This window comes from Staurois parvus, unplaced genomic scaffold, assembly GCF_062004578.1.
Source record: "Staurois parvus isolate SC_StPar_1 unplaced genomic scaffold, SC_StPar_1.0 ptg000205l, whole genome shotgun sequence".
Taxonomy (NCBI): Eukaryota; Metazoa; Chordata; class Amphibia; order Anura; family Ranidae; genus Staurois; species Staurois parvus.
Window position 1 is genome coordinate 4,993,059 of NW_028318001.1, and position 24,018 is coordinate 5,017,076.

At 40.9% G+C, this 24,018-nt stretch overlaps 1 protein-coding gene across 5 annotated transcripts in view; it reads right to left on the reverse strand.

Annotated features, from left to right (window-relative positions):
* RB1CC1 (RB1 inducible coiled-coil 1) overlaps positions 1 to 24,018 on the reverse strand; it is a 215,843-nt gene that overhangs the window by 91,901 nt on the left and 99,924 nt on the right. For all 5 annotated transcript variants that reach the window (XM_089678426.1, XM_089678422.1, XM_089678425.1 and 2 more), the window contains exons 8-10: positions 8,910 to 9,094; positions 3,263 to 3,449; positions 1,145 to 1,226 (exon numbers count right to left, since the gene is read on the reverse strand). In XM_089678426.1, coding sequence (XP_089534552.1) covers positions 1,145 to 1,226; positions 3,263 to 3,449; positions 8,910 to 9,094 — 454 coding nt within the window. The remainder of the gene's footprint in view (positions 1 to 1,144; positions 1,227 to 3,262; positions 3,450 to 8,909; positions 9,095 to 24,018) is intronic.

The following is a 24,018-nucleotide window of genomic DNA, read 5'->3' on the forward strand; positions in this document are numbered from 1 at the left end:
ACATGATTTCAAATAAAATGCGATTCATCAGACCAGGCCACCTTCTTCTACTGCTCCATGGTTCAGTTCTGATGCACATGTGCCCATTGTGGGCGATTTTGGCTGTGGAAACAGATCAGCATGGCCACCCTGACGGGTCTACGGCTTCTCCAACCCATACAAAACATACTGCGATGCCTATTTCAACACATCAACTTAAGGGGCAATATGTTTACTTTCTGCCCAATATATCCCACTCAACTTCAGATGCCATTGTAAGAGATAATCAACATTATTAATTTACCCTGTCAGTGGTCATAAAGTTATGGCTGATTGGTGAATGTTTAAATGGAAATTTCAAATGGAATCCTCATTTCTTCCTTTCCTTGAGTGTCTTTACTGTAATGGGTGCTTGCAATGAACAATATATGGCATGGAAAGCAGGGGTGATTGAGAAAAAACTCAATTTTTGGGTGTATGATGGTAGGTCGAATGAATGGTCTTTTTCTATAACTATTGGAGATACCAGTGGTGTCCTTCCCTGTCCTTTCTGGGTTTGTCTGATTTTACTAGGTTAAAATGAAGGAGGCACATTCTATTTGGAAATTTGCTCACTTTATGTAAAATCCTTCTGGAGAAAGTGGCACATCAGCATGGCTTTGTAATTGGAGCATTTGGCCTAAACAATGAACCATGTTGGAATCTCTTGCCACTGATGTTCTCAAAAGCATTACAAAGCCAAAATTTTGAGATGTTAAAACTGGCAACCAGTCAACAATGAAAAACCAGTTTTTAGTGGAGTTGACATTCAACTTAGTTTTTGTCCCCAGACAGTGAATTTTGTCTTGTCCTTACAAAAAGACATAATACAGATTTAAGTATATTTCAGCAGAAATTAGCAACAATCCTAGTGTTTTAAACGGACTCTTTCATGTTTAAAAAGTGTCTAATCACAGAGGTTAGCTGCCAGCAACCACTGTGATTGGCTCCTTGCCTCTACTCCATGGTGTGCAGCTGCTGATAACAGCCTTAAAATCATAGAGCTATACAACATACTGGAAGCATGCTCTGAAAAATGGATGATTTCATACATGATGTGCAAACATGATTAACAGTGTCAGTGCTATGAGCTTTACGTGCATAATGAACATCAGGCACTACTTACTAAACAGTTTCCCAAATGTTTCCCTTTTTGCTTTTTCATTTTCATAGAGTGATTTTCCATCTTTTACTAAAGCATTCGCCCACTGTTAAAGAAGCATACAGATTTGTTAAAATGTGAAGCTTCAATCCATTTATCAAATACAACAGACATTTCCTTCTACTACAGCATCTAAAATATTGATTTCATTCATTAGATATCTAGTCAATGATCATGTAAAAGCTTTGGAGAGAATACATACTATACAGAACCCCCCCCCCCTTCCCCCCAAAACCTGGATTTCCATATTCTGCATTTGCTGGTCAATTGGGTCCCTCGGAATAAACAGGGGTCACATGGAGGGCAGAGATCAAACCCAAAATTTAAGAAATGGAGTTTTCATTGTATAATGAAAGCATTTCAAACCACTCAACAGGTTTTTCAATTGGAATCATATTTGGAAGGATCTATTGAGGAAACTACACATGGTTGCTGCTTGTTTCCCTTTATTCAAATTCGATTAGAATCAAATTAAAAAATAAATAAATACATAAATGAAGTAACTGTTAATACCTTCATTTTTAATAGATGTCACTGGAACTTAACAATGCTCATAGCGCAATTGTTTACAGGTATTATAATGCCAACACAGGAAGATAAATAGCAAAAAAAAACATTTTTTAAATGTTTATTTTGCTCAACAAAGTTACTCTGTACCTTTCTCATGGTAGACATTAAAAAAGGAATACCTGCAAAACTGATATTTTGTTATGGGCCTGGCAATTTTGGGGCAAAACAAACTACAACATGAGTTCCCAATATGGAATAAATAGGTTATTCAAAAGGATGCCATCTACCCAATCTGAACTATCAACTAAATATGAATACTATGAATAGGAATGTATCCTCCGCATAAGGTAGGTGGAGGACTGAAGGTAATGACCGTAATAAAGCTCAAACGAGTGTATGTATCAGGATGTCTCACGGATAGACCAAGCCTTTCTGCTCTCGCACACGACCGGGGTAGTCCAGACCAAACTGTAAAAAGGCAAAGCAATAGCACACCGGCCTAAAACATTATCCTAAAAAGATTTACTGTTATAGATAATAGATAAAAACATACTCACAAACATGTGATGACAATTGGCATAACAAATGACAACCACTTGGTACAATGACCGATGGGGGCCAATGGGCCCTGACGTCTAGATGGGAGCCACCCCAGGGCCAAATTATGGCTGACGCGTTTCAAGGGCAACCCTCTTCCTCAGAGTCCCTCGAAACGCAGCAGAAATAATTTGGCCCTGGGATGGCTCTTATCTAGAAGTCAGGGTCCATTGGCCCCCCATCGGTCATTGTACCAAGTGGTTGTCATTTGTTATGCAAATTGTCATCACATGTTTGTGAGTATGTTTCTATCTATACTACAATAAATCTTTTTAGGATAATGTGCTAGGCCGGTGCTCTCTTTCTTTGTCATTTTGCAGTTTTTATCAACTAAACATGTAATGACCATGCTGCAAGATAGAGACACAGAACCAAAGCCACACCTTTCCTCCTCCTCCACAGCGATTGAAAGCAGCTATCATGATTTGGCTTTGGTTTTATGTTGACCATGTTGTCTGTGTGTGCCACACTGAGAACGGCTGCATATAAGCTTGTAGTTCAGTATGGGAGCATGTACAAAATGGACATGCCAGAGAGACTCCAATAGTCCCAACAGGACTGGGAGCTCAACAGGACTGGGAGCACACACATACATAAAATCAGGCAGTGGGGTCGCGGGGACAGTATCAGGAGCAAAGACAAAAGAAAATCATTATTAAAAAAAAAACAGCAAGAGCATGCAAGTCCTGCTATCAGTCTCTCATTTTACAAAGAAACATTTTGGCTTTACTATCACTTTAAGCCCTAAAGCGGGCCTTAGCCTGTCTCCTCTTCCCAACCCAAACATATAACCTAACCACATAATGTCAGTCTATGCACTTTACACTATTAATAAAGATTTTAGTGAACATTTACTTTATCCAGTACCAGGAAATCCTGCGATGTGCCAAAAGCTTGGTGCTCTTAGATCCTGGGACCAGTAGAATACACTGTAGTCTACAATTCATTTTTAAAGGTCACAAACAAAATTCTCACCTCTCTGTAGTGCTTTATGAACATTTTCCTCCTGACGACCTCAACCACCGCTAAGCAGTACATCTGAGGAACTGTACTCAATGCCTCAACAATTTTCACCCTTTCAAGAAGCTCCATTAAAAGTCGGAATAAAGCCTGGATTTTTTCCCCATCTTGGTCAGCATGTAGCATTACAAAGCAGCACCACCTAAAAGGTAAGAAATACTTCAGTTGTACAATCTATTCATACCCAAATTTGTTTTGTGTAACAAGATGCTTCTACACATAACTTTTTTAACTAAACATTTTAAATAGGCAGACAGAGAATAAAGAGTAATATCATTCACCCCTAAAAGTGCGCCTCTAACATTAGTGCTCATGTAGTGACTCTGCATGAATATATACTATGACTACTGTCAAAAAAAAATGGAAGGATCATAAACAATCCCTGCTTCTTTACTGACCACCTCACATGAGCCTGTCATTCTTAAAGCGGCAGTAATGTCAGAAAAAAATGTAAAAAAGCCGGATCCCTGCAGGATAATGCCTTAATGTGATAGTTTGCACTGCATACTAGCAAAATATAGCAGACTTACCTTTAAAACTAAGCCTTCCAGTGGTATGCTGTCACTACTGCTCAACATCTTGGCTAGTAACCAGCAAAATGTTTAAAGTATACCTAAAGTTCTAAAGCCAAACTTTTAATAGAGCAGGGAGTGGTTTAAATCCTCGTTAGTTTTTGTTTTCCAAATCTTCTCTTGCTACTATAACAAGTGTCCTAGTGCAACATATCCCATGCCCTCCTATACCGATGGCTTCTGTAAAAAGTTTCCATGAATTTCTGAAAACTTTGAAACCAGGACAAACATAGAGAATGAGTCCCCCAGTAATAAAACCTGAAAAACTAACCCTACCATACTCCATCCAAATCAGGACAAAAGTTTGGGCTTTAAATACACTTTGGAGGGTCTCTTTAACCCTCAAATGTGAATATTGGTTTACCTGTGAAATAGTTTTCTTGGAGCACCTCACAGGACACATGATATCTTCGTATCCCTTTCAATAAGGTAATGCTGTCACCTTCAGGTGATTGGACATTCCAAGACACAGGGTATCTTCATCTCCATCATGAAAGGAGTGTCCCAAAGCATTGAATAAGAGGGTAGGGCGACATAGAAACAAGCTGACAGGTCCCAAACTAAACCAGGAGAGGTTAGAACCTCACATAGCAGCCTGCAAGACCTCTCAACCAAAGGTCGCAGCCTCAGAGGCTCAAACATCTACTTGGTAAAATTTTATAAAAATATGAACTAAATACCATGCAGCAGCCTTACAAACTTGATCTACCAAAGCCTGATGGTGAATAGCTCAGGAAGCATCAACACCCATGGTAGAATGAGCCATCACTAATAACTGTGGAACTTTAGACCGCAAGCTTGAGGAATATAAGCTGACCGAAAGCTATCCTCCTGATGCTGCCTAAGCCAAATACCGATCACCCCACTTGGTCGTTTCAATGGGTCTCATCCTCCCTCCCCTATTTGAAAAACAGGATGACCAGAGACCCTTCTAACCTATATTTCTCCAATTATCTTCCCATGCTTAGCCATCTCACCTTCCCTATGTCCAGCTAGCAATACCTTTGCATAACCTGGCTAGGTCACATTGCAGATTTTAAAATGTCTCTGTTATCAAACATCTTATATCATATATTTTTGGGGACCAGTCAAACCACAAGTTCCTATAATTGTACTCTTATGTGGCAAGCTAAACAGTGGTTTGGGGGTACCACATTTTTCCAAATCAGGTGGCCCAATTATCACTTTATCATACAACCCATGAGGTTCTGCTGCGAACAAACCTAGAAGCACTAGATATCAATCCAATTCCAATTGATAATATACTGTGGCTGCATCACTCAAAGTGAGAATTTATAGTTAATCCCGTGACTCTACACTAACTTACACTGTGGTATAAACTTAAAGATTCTAACAAACTAGTCTCCGCCCCCCCCCTTACTTTCCTTCTATAACCACCCATTTTATTTATCCAGCAAATGTCAACTCAGCTTCGTTCTTACTCTGGAAGCACCCAGGCTTATGGCACAGTCCGATTGAACCCTGAAATGGAGGTCCTCGAGCTGCACAAACTAATAAAATAGTAAAATAGACAACTAGTCCTTAAAAATACTCTCCTGCAGAGTCCTAGTCCTCTGGACTGACAGATTGTTCAGAATTTCACCCCAGTCCAGCAGGCTGGCAATCATTGTCAGGTTCCTCCAGGATATCGGAAGCAATGATTTTCTCATTGTGGGATATTTCTAAATCTCACTTCTCAAGCATGTGCTCTTAAAGAAAGAAATATCTTTCCTGGGAGAAAGACATTTGCTTGGGACCAGACCTTAGTATTCCAGGCAAAGGGAAAGCTGAATTGCAGATTTGTTGAAATTGATCACCCAGCTGAAGCCTGGAGCATCTGAATTGTCTTGTAGACATTTCCTGATACCTGCAAGGAAGATGAATCCCTCAGATGAAGGTCATCTAAATAGTCTCTTACTTGGATACCATGAGTTTGGAGAAGGGCAAGCAGAGACCTCTGTGAACACACTGCAAGCAGAGGATAGGCAAAAAAGTGTGACAAACTGGAAGTGATTGTCTGCTACTGTGAAGTGCAGACAGTGCTAACGAGGTGGGTAAATGAAAACATTCTGAGAGTAAACTTTGCTGTCCACAGATGCTACATATTCTCCTTGTCTCAGAGAGGCAATTACTGACCTTGAAGATTGCATGCAAAACTTGGAATTTGAAGGAATTTGTTGAGGGATTTTAGGTCCAGATAGAATGAAGATCCTCATTGAGCTTTGGTACCATAAGTAGGTTTGAGTAGAATCCTTAGAACCTGTCTTGTGGTGGTACTGGGACTCCCTGGGACAAGAGATGTTTCAGGACATTTGCAAATCTAAATGTCCTTGGGCTGTTTTTGGTTGACAAAAGCGGTTAGGTGGTAGACTTTTGAACTTTATTTTGTACCTTTTGAAACCACTGATTGAACCCACAGGTCTGTGATGTCTATGACTCGGAAAGGGGCAAATGTAAGAGATGTCACCATACTCTTAGGAGTGAAGGCACCTTATCATTGTGAAGAAGGCTTTGGGGAAGAATCGGTGGCTTTGTGGGTCAAGACCTAAACCAAAAAGAAGGTCTAAACATAGTTTTGAAGTTGCAGCCTGACAGGTGTTCTGCGTTTAGAGGGCTCAGGGGCTCCTAGGGAGGGAGGTTTTGGGACCTTCCACTGTGAAAGTAAAGCCTTCCCACCTGTGACCTTTGACAAACTAATCAAGTGTCTCACCAAACAGATGTTTTCCTTTGAAAGGCATACGTTCGAAGAGCCTCTTGCAGGCAGCTTCAGCTGTCCAAGCTTTTAGTCATAAGATTTTGTGCATTTGAATGGATATTAGAGCCATTCTGGAAATTTTTCTAATGACATGTTTTAGGGCAGGGGTGTCAAACTGCGACCCTCCAGCAGTTACGGAACTACAAGTTCCATAATGAATTGCGAGGCTGATAGTTACAAGCGCGACTCCCAAAAGCAGAGGCATGATGGGACTTGTAGTTCTGCAACAGCTGGAGGGTCGCAGTTTGACGCGCCTGTTCTAGGGCATCCACACCAAAATGTAAAGCAGAAGGCAATTGCAGTAATTACTCTGTAACAGCACAAAGCTGAAATACAGGCTCATGTTGGTTGTTTGATGTCCTAGTCCTGTTAGCTGCAGTTTGACATACTGAAACTGCAGCAAGAGTAGACTGCAAGGCTGGATTAAAGAAAGCATTTAGGAGAGTCTCACATTTTCTATCTGCAGACTCTTTGAATGAAGAAACATCTTCAATAGGTACAGTGAGATATTTGTTTAGTACAGAAATGGCAGGATAAACCACAGGAGCAGTCCACTTCTTTGCAAACTCTTTTTTTTACAGGATAGAGCTCAGCAAAGATTTGAGGGGGTGGGATCCTTTCAGGAGTGACCCAGTGATTATAGACTGCACATTTTATCTCTTCATGAACAGAGAATGTTTTCCAGGATTTTGTTGGGTTTTTCTGTACTCAAAGGGGCTTGGCGAAATGGCAATGAGCTTTTTAACATTGGCAAACATTGCATGAAGCTCCCTCTTCGATATAGTGACAATCTGTGTAAGAAAAATCTTCTGCGGCTTCCTCCAATACTGCTTCAATATCCTCTAGTTTCCCTTCTGTGTCTGCGTATTGGGATCTGATTCAGATTGAGAAACAGAGAGAGAAGAGGCATGGCATTTTTAGGGCCCTGAATGAACATGGCTATATTAAGGCTGTAATCTGTCCTATGAAATGTGACACAGATGCAAAAAAATCTGCTTTAGTCAGCAGTGACCCAATAGTCATAGACTGCACATTCTATCTGTTCATTAACAAAAGCAATGAGCTTTCATTGCTAGCAAGCATGTTGTGTGAAGCTCCATCTTCAATACAATGAAAATCTGTAGAAGAAAAAATCTTCTGCAGCTACCTCCAAATCTGCCTCAATATCTTCTTGATTTCCTTCTGTGTCTATGTTCTCTAGGACCTGCATATTGAAATCTGGCTAAGCTTGAGCAACAGGAGTAACAGAAAAAACGTGGTGTTTTTTTGGGCACTGGATGAAGATGACTGTGTTATGGCCACAATCTGTCCAATGAAATGTGACATAGATGCAGAGAATTTTGCTTTAGTCAAATAGGCAGCGTGTTGCATGTTTGAAACAGAGCTAGCATTAGATGCTGAGATTGGTGTTAAAACTGGCACTTGCTCCAATGCAAGGGATGCATTTTCACTCCAAGTGTTGTGGGGGCATTCGGCAGAGTGAATATTGATTTGCAATTTTGCACTGACTGCCTTTCACTTGGTCCCCACAATAGCAACAAATGAGGGTATTGCCCTGGGAGGTACTCATAGAATAGGTAGCGGGGCATAGGGTAAAAAGCACACGGTAACCCAGGTATAGACCTCCTTGTAATGAATCTTTATGGCAAAAGGGTTGGAGAAAGCACATTATATGTGTTCTAAGTGGAAGTGGCAGTAAAACGTGAGACCAGTGGTGTGATGTAACACCTGGTCAGCCAACTGCAACTAACCTCTGAGTGGTTGAGTTTTAGCACCAAGTTTGAAAAAATGTACACTATAAGGTAAATACATTTTATGTGGCCTACCACTTCATGGCTGAGTTGCTGTTGTTCCCAGTTGCTTCAACTTTGTTATAATACTACCAACAGTTGACCGTGAAATATTTAGTGGCAAGGAAATTTCATGGATGGACTTATTGCACAGGTGGCAACCTATCATGGTACCACACTTGAATTCACTGAGCTCCTAAGAGCGACCCATTCTTTCACAAATGTTTGTAGGAGCAGTCTGCATGCCTAGGTGCTTGATTTTATACACCTGTGGCCATGGAGGTGATTGGAACACCTGAATCCAATGATTTGGAGGGGTGTCCCAATACTTTTGGCAATATAATGTACATATATGTAATTTTGCCAGTGTCCAATCTCCTGAAGCAGTTTAACCTTATATTCTTAAATACTCACCCGGTATCCCATAATGTACAGTTAGGAAAAAAAACTTTTCAAGAACACAACAACAACATAACACAGCTTACTTTAGTCGGACTTGTAGATTGTTGGCAAGCTCCTGTTTGGCAGTGGTACATTTCTGCTTGATGTCCAGCAGTTTTCTGTGGTTTGTTAACATAATCATTAATTGGTTTGCATGGCTCAAACACAAATCTGGTAACACAGAGGGGTCCTTCAAGTTTTCAGCCCGCTTCTGATTGGCTAAAAATCCCTAAAGCAGAACATGAAAACACATATGTTGAGTTACAAGGATTTCTTAAAGTGACATTAAAGCTTCGTTTTTAGTTTTTTTTTTAATAACAAACATGTCTATACTTACCTGCTCTGTGCAGTGCTTTTGCACAGAGCAGCCCTGATCCACATTTTTTCAGGTCCCTGCCAGTGCTCTTGGCTGCTCCCCCTCAAGCAGTGCCCCTGGGGGAACTGCTGCGCTCTCGTACCTGAGCCGCTGCTTTATGCATCCACAAGATATATAGAGCAGCGGCTCAGCCCCACCCCCCCTGCTCTCTCCTCACTGACTCACTGGCTGTGATTGACAGCAGCGGGTGCATCTGGGCACCCACTGCTGTCTCAACTAATGAGGAGGAAGAGTCCCCCAGACAGCAGAGGCTGTCGAGAACATCGCTGGATCGGAGGGGGCTCAGGAAAGGGTGGTGGTGGGGGGCACTGCACACAGAAGGTTTTTAACCTTCATGCATAAAATACATGAAGGTAAAAACCTTGAGTCTTTAGAACCACTTTAAGAGTAAAACAACACACAGATGGCACAGTCTACAAAATGTAGGAGGTAAAGTACAGTAAAGAATCAAATAATGACACACAGTAAGAACCATAAAAATAAATTAAAAACGCAATATATGATAAATCACATTACCCACTATTAAAACCAACACAATAGTGTATAAATCAAAAATATTCCAGTGAGAAACATGTGTAGATGTCCCCATACACCAACACAAAGTGTATTAGCAGCAGATGATAGTTCATAGTGTCCTTGTTTAATGTAGAAATCCACCTCACACCAAAGGTTCCTTTTTCATGAAAGTGGTTGTAAACCTTCACCTATATCTATGAAGTGACTGGCCTTAGATGATACAATGAAATGAAACAAATCCTCTACACAAGTTGTACCTGTGGCACTCGCTTCTCTACATCTATTCAAAGTACAGAATTTATTAAACTTGTCTGAACTTTCAGAAAACAGAGGATGGAGTGTAGAGATTACACACTGCAGAGCTCAGTGTAGAGAGCTCTGAGAGCTGACTGGAGGGGCACACACCTCCTTCACACAGCACACAGGAACAGAGCTGAGGCTGTCAATCACTGACTGTGTGCTGTAGATCCATCCCGTTATCTTTTTTTCTCTTGATGCCAGGAAAACTTGTCAAAAGTGATTCATGCTGACAAGAGAGGAACGAAGCAGCAGACAAAAAAGGCATTTAGTGCTCTTAATTGAGACAAGTACACACTATGGAGAGATGCGTTGCTCAGATTTCATGTCTGGGGTTTACAACCACTTTAATATTCCACCTCCATGCATCACATTTAAAAAATTTAACTCACTCACCAGATTTATATTACCACTTATCTATTAGAAAGTCATACATTGCTTGATGATTAGCGGATAAATCATCACTGGCCACCTCTTTCTTCAACCATCCACTTAGTATAACAATTTTAAACAGACAATCACCATTGCACAATATCTAAAAATTCACATGTAAACGCTGCCTATCTGAGGAAGTCCTTGTGATGAAACACATGACAGTGGATGTGATGTCCGACACTGTGCTGCAAGGGGTAGGCAACCTTAAAGAGGTGGAGATATACCTGAACAACATGGGAGAAGTCAAAGATCACCAGGCACAGTGTCACCTCCTCACACCTGATTTAAACCTCTAATTGCCGTACTACAGTGTTGCAATCACGTGCATTGCACAGCCAACATGGGTTTAAATCGAGTGGTGATGAGGCAACATATCACCTCCTCACCACACCACAAACACACTCGGATTGCTTTACAGAGGAGCAGCAGTGCCTACTGCACTTATGAATGAGCCCTTAGTTGCATGAGGCAGCCTTGGGGCTCAGTCACACGTAAAGTTGGGGGTAGTAAAACCCTGCGGTTGAGTCACAGTTTTAACATACCCAATACCTACCCCCTTTAGCTGCTGAGGCAGCAGCCAAAGGTGTACACATGCCACGGCAGGAATTAAGCCCCCTGTTACTTTTGGTGGTAAGTGGGGCCACTCTGCAAGCGCCCCGCAACTGCACGCTTCTGCGCAGTCCAAGGGGTTAAAGTGGGTGGTGAGAAAGCAACAAAACGCTACCTGCTTTAACCCGTTTACTGTAGCGCACAAGGTTGCAGAGCACTTGCAGAGCAACCTCATGCACTTGAATGGGTCATGCTTAGAAGGTGCTACACCCACCAACCGTGACAGGGCGTATAACTCTTGCAGCTGCTGTGACGTGTGTACACCCCTGGCCACAGCAGCTAAAGGGGATACAGTTAGGGCAGGGGTGGTAAAAACATGTCTTAACTATGGGGTTTTACCAACCCCCAAACTATAAATGTAAATGAACCCTTACTGTTCTGGGCCTCTTATAAGTCAGCTTTCACACTAATGTGGTTTACCTGCACCACAGGTACAGCACAGTGCATCTGCGACTTTTTTTGGTTAGCTGCACTTTGCCATATACTTCTATTGTACCCTACAAGTTTGGTGCACTTTCTGAAAGCACACCAAAACGTCTGCATTCACACCAATGTTCCGCAGCACATCAGTGTGAAAGCAGCCCTATACGATTATGCCCAGCGTGTTGCTTCACACTGAGCTGAAGATCTCTTCTTTCCTGCTGCTGACACCACTCTGGAGACCACTAGCCGGAATAAGAGGTGGAGTGCAGTTGGTATCACTCCACATTGGACAAGAGCGAGCACTACAGTGGAGGTATCGGCTTATGTGGATCTTGCTTTCTACTAAAGCTTCAACTTTGCAAGTAAATCCCTTTGCATTGCACTCTTTTTGATGCTCTGGGATGGCGGGTTAGCAAGCCGGGACCGTGATCGGGTTGCTGACCCTCACTGTGGGGGAAACCGAGAAGTGATGGGTTTATCTGTATTAATGACATTTGTTGCCTGTTTTGAGTGCACTTTTATATTTAACCTCTTCACACCAAGCGCACACAAATGTACGGCCTCTCAGCGTCTGGGCCTTGACGCCGAGTGGCTGCACATTTGCATGCAATTAAAAAAAAACATTTGTGCTGAGAGCGCAAGCACTGTGAGCTCCCAGCACGCATGTCCGGTACTCTCTCAATCATGTGACTGGCGTGAGAGCAAATCATGGCGGTCACATGACCCTAAAACCCCTCCCGCCTCCCAAATTCTGAAACCCTTTAAAGGGCTGGGAGGCGCCGGCGCCAAGGGGTAAAATAAAACAGGAGTTTTTTTATATTTTGCACAACGATGACTGCTTATATTTGTTACACTGAGAAGAGGGTTGGATGCATAAGGACATGATTTAATCACTTAATCATTAAGTGCTATTTGACCTTCTTAGAGATAACAGGTCATAAAATCTGGTGACCATGTTATATTTATATACAGATGTATAGAGGAGGAATATTAAGGAAAAAAGAACATTTGGTATGAGGTGGGTGTCTACACTAAAGAAGGACTCTTTATGAACTGTCATCTACTGTTAATACACTGTGTGGTGGATTTTCTAAAACTGCAGAGTGCAAAATCTGGTGTTTTTTTTTTTGTCAAAGCTTATGTGAACAAGCTGAAGTTAGAGATGAACCAGATTTTGCACTCTCCAGTTTTAGTAAATCAACCCCAGTGTGTTGGTGTATGAGGACATCTACATGTGTTCCTCACCGGAATATTTATGTTATATACATTGCTGTGTTTATTTTAATAGATGTGTTATCTGATAAGATTTGTGGCACATGGATACTGTGATTTATCACATGACACTAAGTATCCTACATAAAAGCAAAAATGCAGTTATTTATAGCACCAGAAATGGTAAGCAATGGTTCGCACTTAATCCATTTTTTAATGTGTTTTTAACTGTAGCGATTTGCATGACATGCTTTTCTATGGAGAGCATTCACATAAGTGCATTTCAGTTACAGTGCGATTTGAAAAAGGAGAGGTGTGATCCATTGATGCAATCACCACATCCAAAGATAGAGGCAGCTGAAGGTAGATTCAAATCCTAACTTCCCCTTTGAAGACTGCCTTTCAATCACTGCTATTATATGTATTTATAGTCATTCATATTCTCTCTTTTTTTTTCCTCAAATTTTGAAATGTCTACATTTGAAATGTTCATTTTTGAAGTTTTCAGCATCTCTGAAGTTTAGTGAGGTCACATGCGAGAATGAAAGGCTTAAGGTCACAAAACTGTTTTACTTTCATGTAACAATACAGACTTTCTTTATCTGTCACAGTACGTCTAGACATCTTCTCACAAAAACTTTATATGAAGACTGTGGTCTGCCTCAGGGAACGATAATGTATAATAGCAATGAAAGCAAAGTGAACGTCTGCTAAAATGGAAAAAAAAGATAGATAGATGGATAGTATAGAATACTTTTTTTTTTTTTAAACTGGTAATGGCAGTAGTAAACCATGCACAAGATGGGGACACCCATGCAGATTTGTCCTGCACATTTATTCATCAAGGCAGCTTCAATGCACGAAGGATTGGTACAACTCCACAGCACAAAACAAACAAATCATCTGCTTGCACATGCATCTACCTAAACTCGGGTCAGTTTCTGACTTGGGCTTCATGCACATGAGCAGCTGCTAAACTCGAGTTTAGGAGCTTTAGGGATTTTTTTGCCAAAGCTCCTAAACTCAACTCCATAAAAGTCTATGTGTCCATGTACACATAGGCTTTTAGCAGAGTTTAAGAGCTGCTGTGTTTAGGTGAGGTTAAACCTCTCTCTCCTGTACGCGTTCAAGATAGGAACGTTTTCACCGTCGCTTGCGGGAAAACACAAAGCATGTAAAAAATGCATCAAAATCGCAGTGCCAAGGTTGCCGCATTTTGCGTTTTCTCCTGGCTGGTGGTCAGGGTAGGCTCGTGTACATGGAGCCTAACAGGGTGTCTCCTAATGGGTCCTCTGAAACAAACAGGCAGCACATGTACCTTTTAAGTATACTTTCAGCACTCAAGCTTATTTTCACACAGCAGCACGGCTCTCGTACTGCCTCTGGGTCCACTTCATACCCTTCTATGTCCGCTTCCTCTAGGACGGGCATATCAGCATCTGACTGAGGTGGAGACAGTGGAGATGAAGAAGAGTGCGGCATTTCAAGCCCTGGATGAAGTAGCCATTAGTTGTCCCAGAAATTGTTACATAGCTGCAGAAAGATCTGCTTTAGTCAAGCAGGCCGCTTGCCTAAGACAGAACTAGAATCAGATGCAGAGATCAGTGATAAAATTGGGTCCTGCTCAGATGCAAGGAAAGCATCATCACTCTAAGATTGAATGTTGTGAAGGCCTACAGTAGAGTGAATATTCACCAGAGTTTTTGCAGTGGCTCCCTTTCGCTGGTTCGCATTATTGCTATGGGTGAAGGGATTGCCCAGGCCCTGTGGGGTACTCATGGAGTAGGGAGCAAAATATAGGGTAAGCAAGTCCGAATATATGGAATATAGAAATATGCAGCACACCAGGTGCAGTCCCTCCTGTAAAAAAAATCCTTGTGGCTAAAGGCTGGGAAGAAGTGCTTGAGTACCTTATAGGGGCTCTAAGTGGAAGTGGCAGTAAAGTGTGCAACCTATGGTGTGACAAAACATCTGGTCATCCACATGAAATTAAGGTGCAAGTGGTTGAGTTTTAGTGCCAAGTTTGAAAAGATTACACTGTAAATACATTGCAAACATGATCCCTGTTTTTACTGTTACTTACTAGAGATACAGGGTGGACCTTTATAACAACTTGTGGCTAATGACACACACTGCACAAAGTGACAAGCTGAGAGCCCATGCAGGATCCAGTGCTGAAAGCAATATTATACTGTAGAAGGGAGAAGAGGTCCATCACCTTAGGACACTAGTGAAAAACTGAGGACACAGAAAGGGGGGTGGGTTTATAGGAGGGACGCCCAGGAGGTATGTGCTCAAAAGCTCGCCAGTGTCCAGTAACCTGAAAGTACCAGCTATAACCCAGGGTCTATCAATACTCAGTCTGTATCCTGTTCTGTATGATAAAGATGTATCTGTAGAGCTTGTAAAAAAATCAGAGCGGTCCTGTGTTTTGTGCATACTTATTGTGTTATCTCAAGGAAAATCTAATTAGCCCTCCTATTTCTTATCTTAGGCCTACTGTATGATTAGTCTCTGTGTTTTGGAGAAATGGATAGGGAGAAGGTTTAAAGTAGTTTAGCAAATGACAACTGGGCAATGCTGATATCACTCAGTCTACAAAAATTCTGCATGTTGTCAGCCTACAACAGGACTTGGAAGTTAAGTGTATTTCTGGCAAATCAATAGGATTTTTTCTGTACCTACAGGATCTGGAAAGGACTAACACAGAGATTTGCAATGATGTACTGAATTTAAAAAAAAATATTTGTATTTTATCCTAATGCCTTAAGCCACATTGTTCAAGCCATCAGCAACCACAAACTAAATATCAGTTATGGCTTGCATGTACCTTTAGTGCAAAAGCAGGTAAAATGAATATGGTGGAAAACCATACTAATTTAAATGGCCAACAATTTATAACATAAGGAAAGAAGATTCTGGGAATGTACCATATACCTCTCATAAAAAGTATTTCTGAATGCACGCCGTCATTTGATTTACATTGTACTGGTCATGAAGCTGATTAGCAACAAGTTCAGCATAAAGCTATCTCTAACATAAATCCCGCAGTGGGATTTTACATCAAAACCAGCCATGTCAGGCAATGGCAGGCTAGACAGCAGAAGGAACCTACTCCAAGTACATGACAGAACTTATTCTCTATGCAATATTACAATGAACCTGTACCAATCACCCACCATGTTCTCACATAAAAAAACAAAGTGGGATTCCACAATATATTCTGCACATCAATACTGTCCTAGCCCCAGATCTTACCATAAACATTGTTACATTCAGATCAGTTGAAAAATAGAGCAGTTTAAAGCTACTCATAGATGTGAAATGGATGAAAGTTAAAACAAAATATTTTCTTTGGCAAGCAATGCTACAAACATCAACTTGTGGAAATGGAATTTTAAGTCATTTTCATGGGATAATCTATCTTTTTGCTGGTCTAGTTACTATTGTAAGAAACATCAAAATATCTTTTACACAGCATTCAGGAGCAGGCCTGTACCTGGAAACATTATTTGCTTTGATGTATTTTAAAACGATCTACTCTGTAAAGATGATTGTTACTGTTTGTGGACTGATCCTTTGTCTTAAGTCTGATAAGCAGTTTCTGTTTAGGAGTATCCCAAGAAATGCCGATTGGTTTCCAAAGATTCCTTACTATGACCTTAGAGTGGTTGTAAAATCTTACATATACCCAGTGAAATGACTGCTCTCAAGTGATACACAGAAATGGAACAAATCCTCCTACATAAGTTTTACCTGTCTGTCTCCAGTCTTCTCTTCACTACAGCCATTCATAATGCTGAATTTATACAGCTTGTCTGAGAGTTCAGAAAAAAGAGGGAGAGAGCTGAAGTTACACTCTGCAGAGCTCAGTGGGGAGGGTTCTAAGAGCTGATTGGAGAGAAGAGAAAGCCCCCCCCCCCCCATGCAGCTCACAGGAACAGAGCTTAGGATGTCAATCTGATGGAGGTTCCTCCTCTGTAATTTTTTGTCTCTTGGTGTAAGGAAAACGTGTCAGAAGTGACTCATGCTGATAGTAGAGGAATGAAGCAGCAGAGAGAAATTACACCCAGTGCTCTTAATTGAGACAAGTACACACTATAGGGGGATATGCTTTGTTAATATTTCATGTCTGAGGTTTACAACCACTTTAAAGCATGTCATAGTACAGATATTTCATTTATTAATCTGTTTAACACCCACCTGGAAGCTCCAGTGGTGAGATCTTATAGTAGTGGAGACTCACTTGTTCTATTTCAAGAAAATAATTTTCAGTCCTCTTTTTGCACTTCTTTAAAGCAATTCAGAAGTGCAATATACTTACGCAATCTATTACTGACATCATGTTCTCTTTCGGTTGTACAGATTCCTGGAAAGCCTAAGGGCTTTATTACATAGAGAGTTCCTGAATCTTGAGGGAATTCATCTCCTAAGTCCCACTACTGGCCAATTTGTTCATAACAGTCATGGGCCAACAGCAAAGCATAAGAGGTGGGAGGGGGCAGGACCAGGTGCTTGTCCCATCTAATCAGTACACCCAAGCATTGTCAACACCAAAGATATTTAACTGAAGATAACAAGAAGTGGAGGCACCTACAGGGGAACTCACTTGTTCTATTTCAAGAAAATAATTTTCAGTCCTCTTTTTGCACTTCTTTAAAGCAATTCAGAAGTGCAATATACTTATGCAATCTATTACTGACATCATGTTCTCTTTCGGTTGTACAGATTCCTGGAAAGCCTAAGGGCTTTATTACATAGAGAGTTCCTGAATCTTGAGGGAATTCATCTCCTAAGTCCCACTACTGGCCAATTTGTTCATAACAGTCATGGGCCAACAGCAAAGCATAAGAGGTGGGAGGGGGCAGGACCAGGTGCTTGTCCCATCTAATCAGTACACCCAAGCATTGTCAACACCAAAGATATTTAACTGAAGATAACAAGAAGTGGAGGCACCTACAGGGGTCTGTCTATGGAATAGCAGCACTATACTGGAACAAAATATTCCAAAGAACCTATAAGAACAGAAATAGCCACACAGCAATTCTTGACCCCGTTAAGAAATGTTAGTCATGCAAACCATCTGCTTTGACTGCTGTGAAAATGAACAAAAATATACACAATGAAGCTTTCTGGACACTACCAATGACATAGCTGTAAAGGTTTAAACATGAAGTACACGATCAGCATGACAGCCAGATAATTATTTTCTTTTGGATTGGAAATTGAAGTAGAAGTACACATAGTTTTCAAAGAAAACAATAAAGTAGCAATCAAACAGAGAATGATATGGTAATGGCCACGACAATGGGTAAGAATTGGGATCCTAGCTGCAGTGGTCCCTTCACTAGGATGCCTAAGGGTCCTTAAACACAGGTATTCCATTTGTTTCATCAGTTCAGTCACATAAAAAAAAATAAAAAATTGATTCAGTTTTACATCAGTTTTTTACATCCACTACCGATGCAAAAATGGATGCAAAAACAAACCGTTTGTCCGTTTACATCCGTTTTTTGCCTGTTCCATCTTTTTTTTTACAGAACCAAAATAGGGCTTTGATCCATTTCAAAAAACGGATCTTGATGGATGAAGATGTAAATAGATATAAGCTGATGATCATCCATTTACATCCGTTTTTCCATAGAGATGTATTGATGTCCAATTTTCATCTGTCAACGGATGGATGGAAAAAGGACAAAAACGGAACACCCGTGTGAAAGGGGCCTTAGTGATGAAATTTACAGGTCATTCAGTCCACCAAATTAATAACAGCTGGATCAAATGACCATTTCAATGAGAACATCTATGTGCAGAAAACAATAAATAAAAACTTTTTCTACGAGATTTCTATCAAAGCGAGCTTTAACATTATTTATGTATCTAGTGACAGGAACACAGAGTAATAGCAAAGCTTTATTCAGCAATACCACCTGCTGGACAAAGCTGACAATCCTAAATACATTCCAGTGCCCATGCACAGACAGTGATCCCTAAAGTTTGTGATAGAGTCAGTTGTTTACATATTTCTAGTGATCACTGTAAAAATGATCATATTACTTCATGCCCTAATGGAAAATAATCAAAATACTTTCCACCTGTGATTTATCAAGCTGAGCCAAGCAAGAAGATCATATAGCAGTTATTTGTGTAGGGATTTGGGCCAAGTAGCTACTGCTTATTTTCAGCTTTAACTACACACTTAAATGTTACTTGCTACTATTTGTGTAAAATAATACCAATCATTTCCAAAGTTTTATGTAACACTTAAAAAAACAAAAAAACAAAACACCTTTAAAAAAAGTTCTTAAAAAAACTCCAAAAACAAACCTAATAAACTTAAAGAAAGTAAACTAAAAATGTAATAAAGTTTATATACACTGCACGCACTCACCACAAAAAAAGGAAAGCTTCAGGTTCAGTTATGCTGTACCTTATTTCTTTTTTTTCTCTCATGTACATATTAAAGGGGAAAGATAATGGATAGACTTATGAGAGTCATAAAAGTTTATGCGAATTCCAGTATCACTTTCCACCCTCTCAGGTTGCATGAAGTAGGTCTAATTTTGACTTTAACCACTTGCCCTCCACCCTATAGCAGAACTACTGCTACAGGGCGCATGGCTGCGCACAATCACGGATATATATACGTGATTTTCATTTACGGGTAGGGGGCGTGCGCACAGGCCGCCCTACCCACTCTGCTATTGGCAGCTAAGGGCCGTCAATCACCGAGTCCCGGCCGGCACTCGGCAATCTTTGGCAAAGCTCAGCGGAGAGAGATCTGTGTGTAATCAACACAGGTCTGTCTCCTGTCAGCATGGACATGCTGCTTTGAATCCCTCTGCACAGCAGAGAGACACAAAGCAGCATGCCTCCCTAGTAAAACACACACACAGCACACAGTTAACCCTTTGATCGCCCCTGATGTTAACACCTTCCTGCCCAGTGTCATTAGTACAGTGTAAGTGCTTTTTATTAGCACTGATCACTGCATTAGTGTCACTGGAGATGTCAGTGGCAGTTAGTCAGTTCCCACCCAGTGTCAGAATGTCCGCTGCAGTCCCGCTATAAGTTGCTGATCGCCATTATTACTAGTACTGTATAAAAAAAGTAAAAATAAAAATTCTAGTATATATACTGCTATTAGTAGACGCTATAACTTTCCCGTAAACCAATTCATTTACAATTTTATAATTTTTTATGTTTTATAGCAAAAAGGTCCAAAAAAATTTTTTTTTTTTAAATTGTCAGCCTTTTTTTGATTATAGCGCAAAAAAATAGAAAGACACAGAAGTACTCAAATATCACCAAAAGAAAGCTCTATTTCTGGGGAAAAATGTAATTTATGTGCAGTGTTGCATAACCGCACAATTGCCAATTAAAGTAACGCGGTGCTGTATCGCAAAAAATGGCCTGGTCAGGAAGGGGGGTAAATCCTCTGGAGGGCAAGTGGTTAAAGAAGTACTCTAGGCAAACATGTTATTCAAATGTGCTGTGTAACAAATAGTTAACTATAGCTAACATGAAGTATATGGCACCTCCAGGAATACTGCCCCTTTTGTTAGAAAGTATAGCTCTTACTACACTTTTGGCCCGTTGCATCTATGTTTTTTTAAAAAATATGTTTGCCTAACATCCTGCTTAAAAGTCTAATTACACTTTCGGTATAAATTATCTGAATAAATTCCAGGTGTGCAAAGTCTTACTATTTGTTTTCTTTAAAAATCAGCCACAGCCTAAGTAGAAAAGCCTGTTCCCTCCCAGTATGCCAAAGAATGAGACACTTGCTTGAGTCAGTCCTATGGCTCTGCATACAACAAAGCTCATAATTCCAACAAATAGAGACTTCTGGCTTTGACTCAGTAGGGGGCATGCTGGACCTCAGCAAAGACATCTCTGCTTACGAACAAAGAGCAAGAGTCCCTCTCTGCAGCATGATGCCAGGGGAGATGCTTTTCTACTCAGGCTGTGACTGATTTTTAAAGTAGTTGTCTCCTAGATTGTAAGCTCCAAGGAGCAGGGCCCTCCTTTCCCTCTTGTATTGAACTGTATTGTTGCTGTATTGTCTCTCGTTATTTTGTGAAGTGCCGAGCAAACTGTTGGCGCTATATAAATCCTGTAAAATAATAATAATAGCTGTAAAGGCTCAATGTTTTTTCTATGCATTGTGTTAAAAAACCTTTTGTGTGCAGCAGCCGCCCCAAGCCCCCTAATACTTACCTGAGCCCCATTGCGATCCAGTGATGTACACAAGAGACTTAGCTCTCTGGGGACTCTCCCTATTCACTGGCTGAGACAGCAGCAGGAGCCTGCTTTGGTGGCCCCATAACAAGCTGATTGCTCTGTGGGCACTCGGCAGGAGGGAAGGGCCAGGAATGCCGGTGAGGGACTCGAAAAGAGGAGGATTGGGGTTGCTCTGTGCAAAACCACTGCACAGAGCAGGTAAGTATACCATGTTAGTTTTCTTCTTTTAATTGCCTTAAATATCACATCAAGGCTAAAGTTTAGGTATGGCAATTTTATAGTTACATTGGTCCATGAGGAGGTTGCTCACTCGGCATGGCTGCCATTCAGGGAACATTTTGCATTTTTACAATCAATGCAAAGTGTTCTCTGATTTGATGAGGTGGAGAGGCGGGTTAGTGACATCACAATCTCCGCTTTATTCAATCAGAAAACATTTTGCATTCATTGAGAAAATGGAAGTGTTCTCTGAATGGTGCCTGCGCTGAATGAGCGTCCCCCTATGCAGGGAAGTTGGTCAATGGAAGTTAGTGGTAATCACTGTTGTAGTCATACCTTCAGCTTTAACCACTTACCGACCGCCCTATAGCAAAAATACTGCTACAGGGCGGCACGGGTGCGCAAAATCACGTATATATACACGTGATTTTGGATTACCAGGTAGGGGGCGCGCGCCATTCGCAGCCGCGACTGTCAATCACCGGGTCCCAGCCGGGAATTACTCGCCGACGCCCAGTGATTTACGAAGATCTCCGACAGGGTAGAGAACTGTATGTAACTGAAGGAGCAAAGGGGAACATCTCACTTAAGTGACCATTATCACAAAAAATACTTATACTGTACAGTATATACACAAATACATAGATACATAATTTGTTGGTACCCTTCCACGACAAAAGACCACACAATCAAACTTCTTGAAATTGGCATTATTGTATATTCCATATTTCATAAAAATCAGACTTTGCTTTTATTGTTTTGACACAACAGAACTAATGGGACCTTTAACCCAATATTTATATTGTAATAGGACCTTGCCTTGTGGTCTACAGCGTTTTCTGTATATCTGGTACCTGTATCTGATCTCCGGATGCTGACCTGATTCGTCTTAACCACACATGAACGCTGCCTGTAGAGACCCCTGGCTCACCTATGGACCATGTTTCTGTCTGCTTCCTCTGCCTACCTGCCTCATTGTTGCTGACTCTGACCTGGACTCTGACTATCTTCCTGTCTGCTCTTTTGCTTAAGACCTGCCTCCTAGTTACTGACCTAGCTTACTGACCTGTGGCTATCATCTGTACTCAGCCATCCCGCAGCCTGCCAAGTGCTTGTTGTTTGACTGCCAGTGACCTGCCAGTCTGTCATCTCTGCTGCACTGTGTCCACGGTCCAGCCTGCATTTGGGTGTACAGACAACTCATCCACATCTGTCATCACATGAACTGTCAGACACTCGTGGCACTCTGGGCTCTCGTGACACCTGTTACACCTCCGGCTCTGTACCCCTGGTAGGGTAAGAGATGCCTACCTCTCCACATTGGGCTCATAACTAGGTATATGACAAGGGGCAGAAAAAAGCAACATAAAAAATGCTCACATTGCTCGTATCGCACAAGGGTTTAAGAGAGTTTAAGGGCATTTGCCTTTATAAGCGTTTTTTTTTTTTTTTTAAGTCTGCTCTGCTCATTTTCCAGTGTACACGCTGCGTTTTTAAACACACTGACAGAAAACAAAGATGACTTTTTCCTTGCCGACAACAGTTGTGAAAATGCATTTGGTGGAGCTTGTGGCCAGTGGTGTTGTCACGCACACTGGCAGAAGTTCTGTTGGTGCCATTTTTGTTTCTGTCAATGCAAGTTACTGATTTCCATATCTAAGTGCATAAGCAAAATACATTTTATCTTGCTTTAATTGGTTGCACTATGAGGTTCTGTTCTTCCTCTTTTATATAAAAACTTTCCATTTGTAAAGCTGATGTGGAGTGGAAAGTGAACCAGTTTGGTGAAGCCATAGAACAAATGTGATGGCAATATAGGAGCCTCACAGATCGAAGTGATATCTCATGGTGTATGGCTGTGTGTCAGCTGAGATCATTTCTTATCTGCCTGAGATCCAATCTTTCTGGTAAGAAGAGTGTGTATCCTGGTGGCGTGGATTTTTTTTCTCAACATCGGTTCCTTTTTGGATTTGCACAGGATTATGATTATTTACAATTGATTTGTATGTCACTTTTAGAGACTTTATTTCACTTTGGTGGACTTTATTGGATTTTAAGACATCAGATGTCACTGGCTGGTATGGTACAGCAGGCACATATCAGGAATATGAAATGTTGGTTTTACATATTCTTTAACTCCATACAGTTACCAGAATAGCCCTTTAAAAAGATCTATGTTGAATGCAGTCTGAAATACTTAGAATGGCTTTTTCTGTAGTTTGTACAGTTTTTAAATATATACTTGCAATAGGCAACAATATTGGTTTATTGTGCAGGCTTTGTTTCCTGCTTAATAGCGCTTCACAGTGACTGTGCTTTACTAGTTTACACTCTCAGTGCAAATCTATACATTGGACTGCAATGTCTGAAACCAAATCCTAGCGGTTCTTCCGCACAGGCATTAATACATTCCCGGCAATGCAGATAGCCAAAAGAGGAAGAATTTATAAATCAATATAACAATCAAAAAATGAAAGCGTGTGTAACACTGTTAATGTTATATCAAAACGGACTTTCAAGTTAATGTAATAATGGTGACTTAAAATATATAGAAGGGGAGGTTTCTGCATTTATAAATCAGTTAGAAATGACAAAATATAATCCATATGTGTGTTTTCCCCCTAAGGAATTCAACATATTGAATATATGAGGACGCAGTGCAGCTTGAGAAAACATACTGATGTAACCTATAATTTGTAAAGGCAAGGTCAGACAGAAGACTCTACATTAAAAAAGGGGATTTTTTTGGTTAAACTCTCTTTCACTATACAAACATGTACACAATGCATATTATATATACATACAGAGAGAGGCGTGGGAGA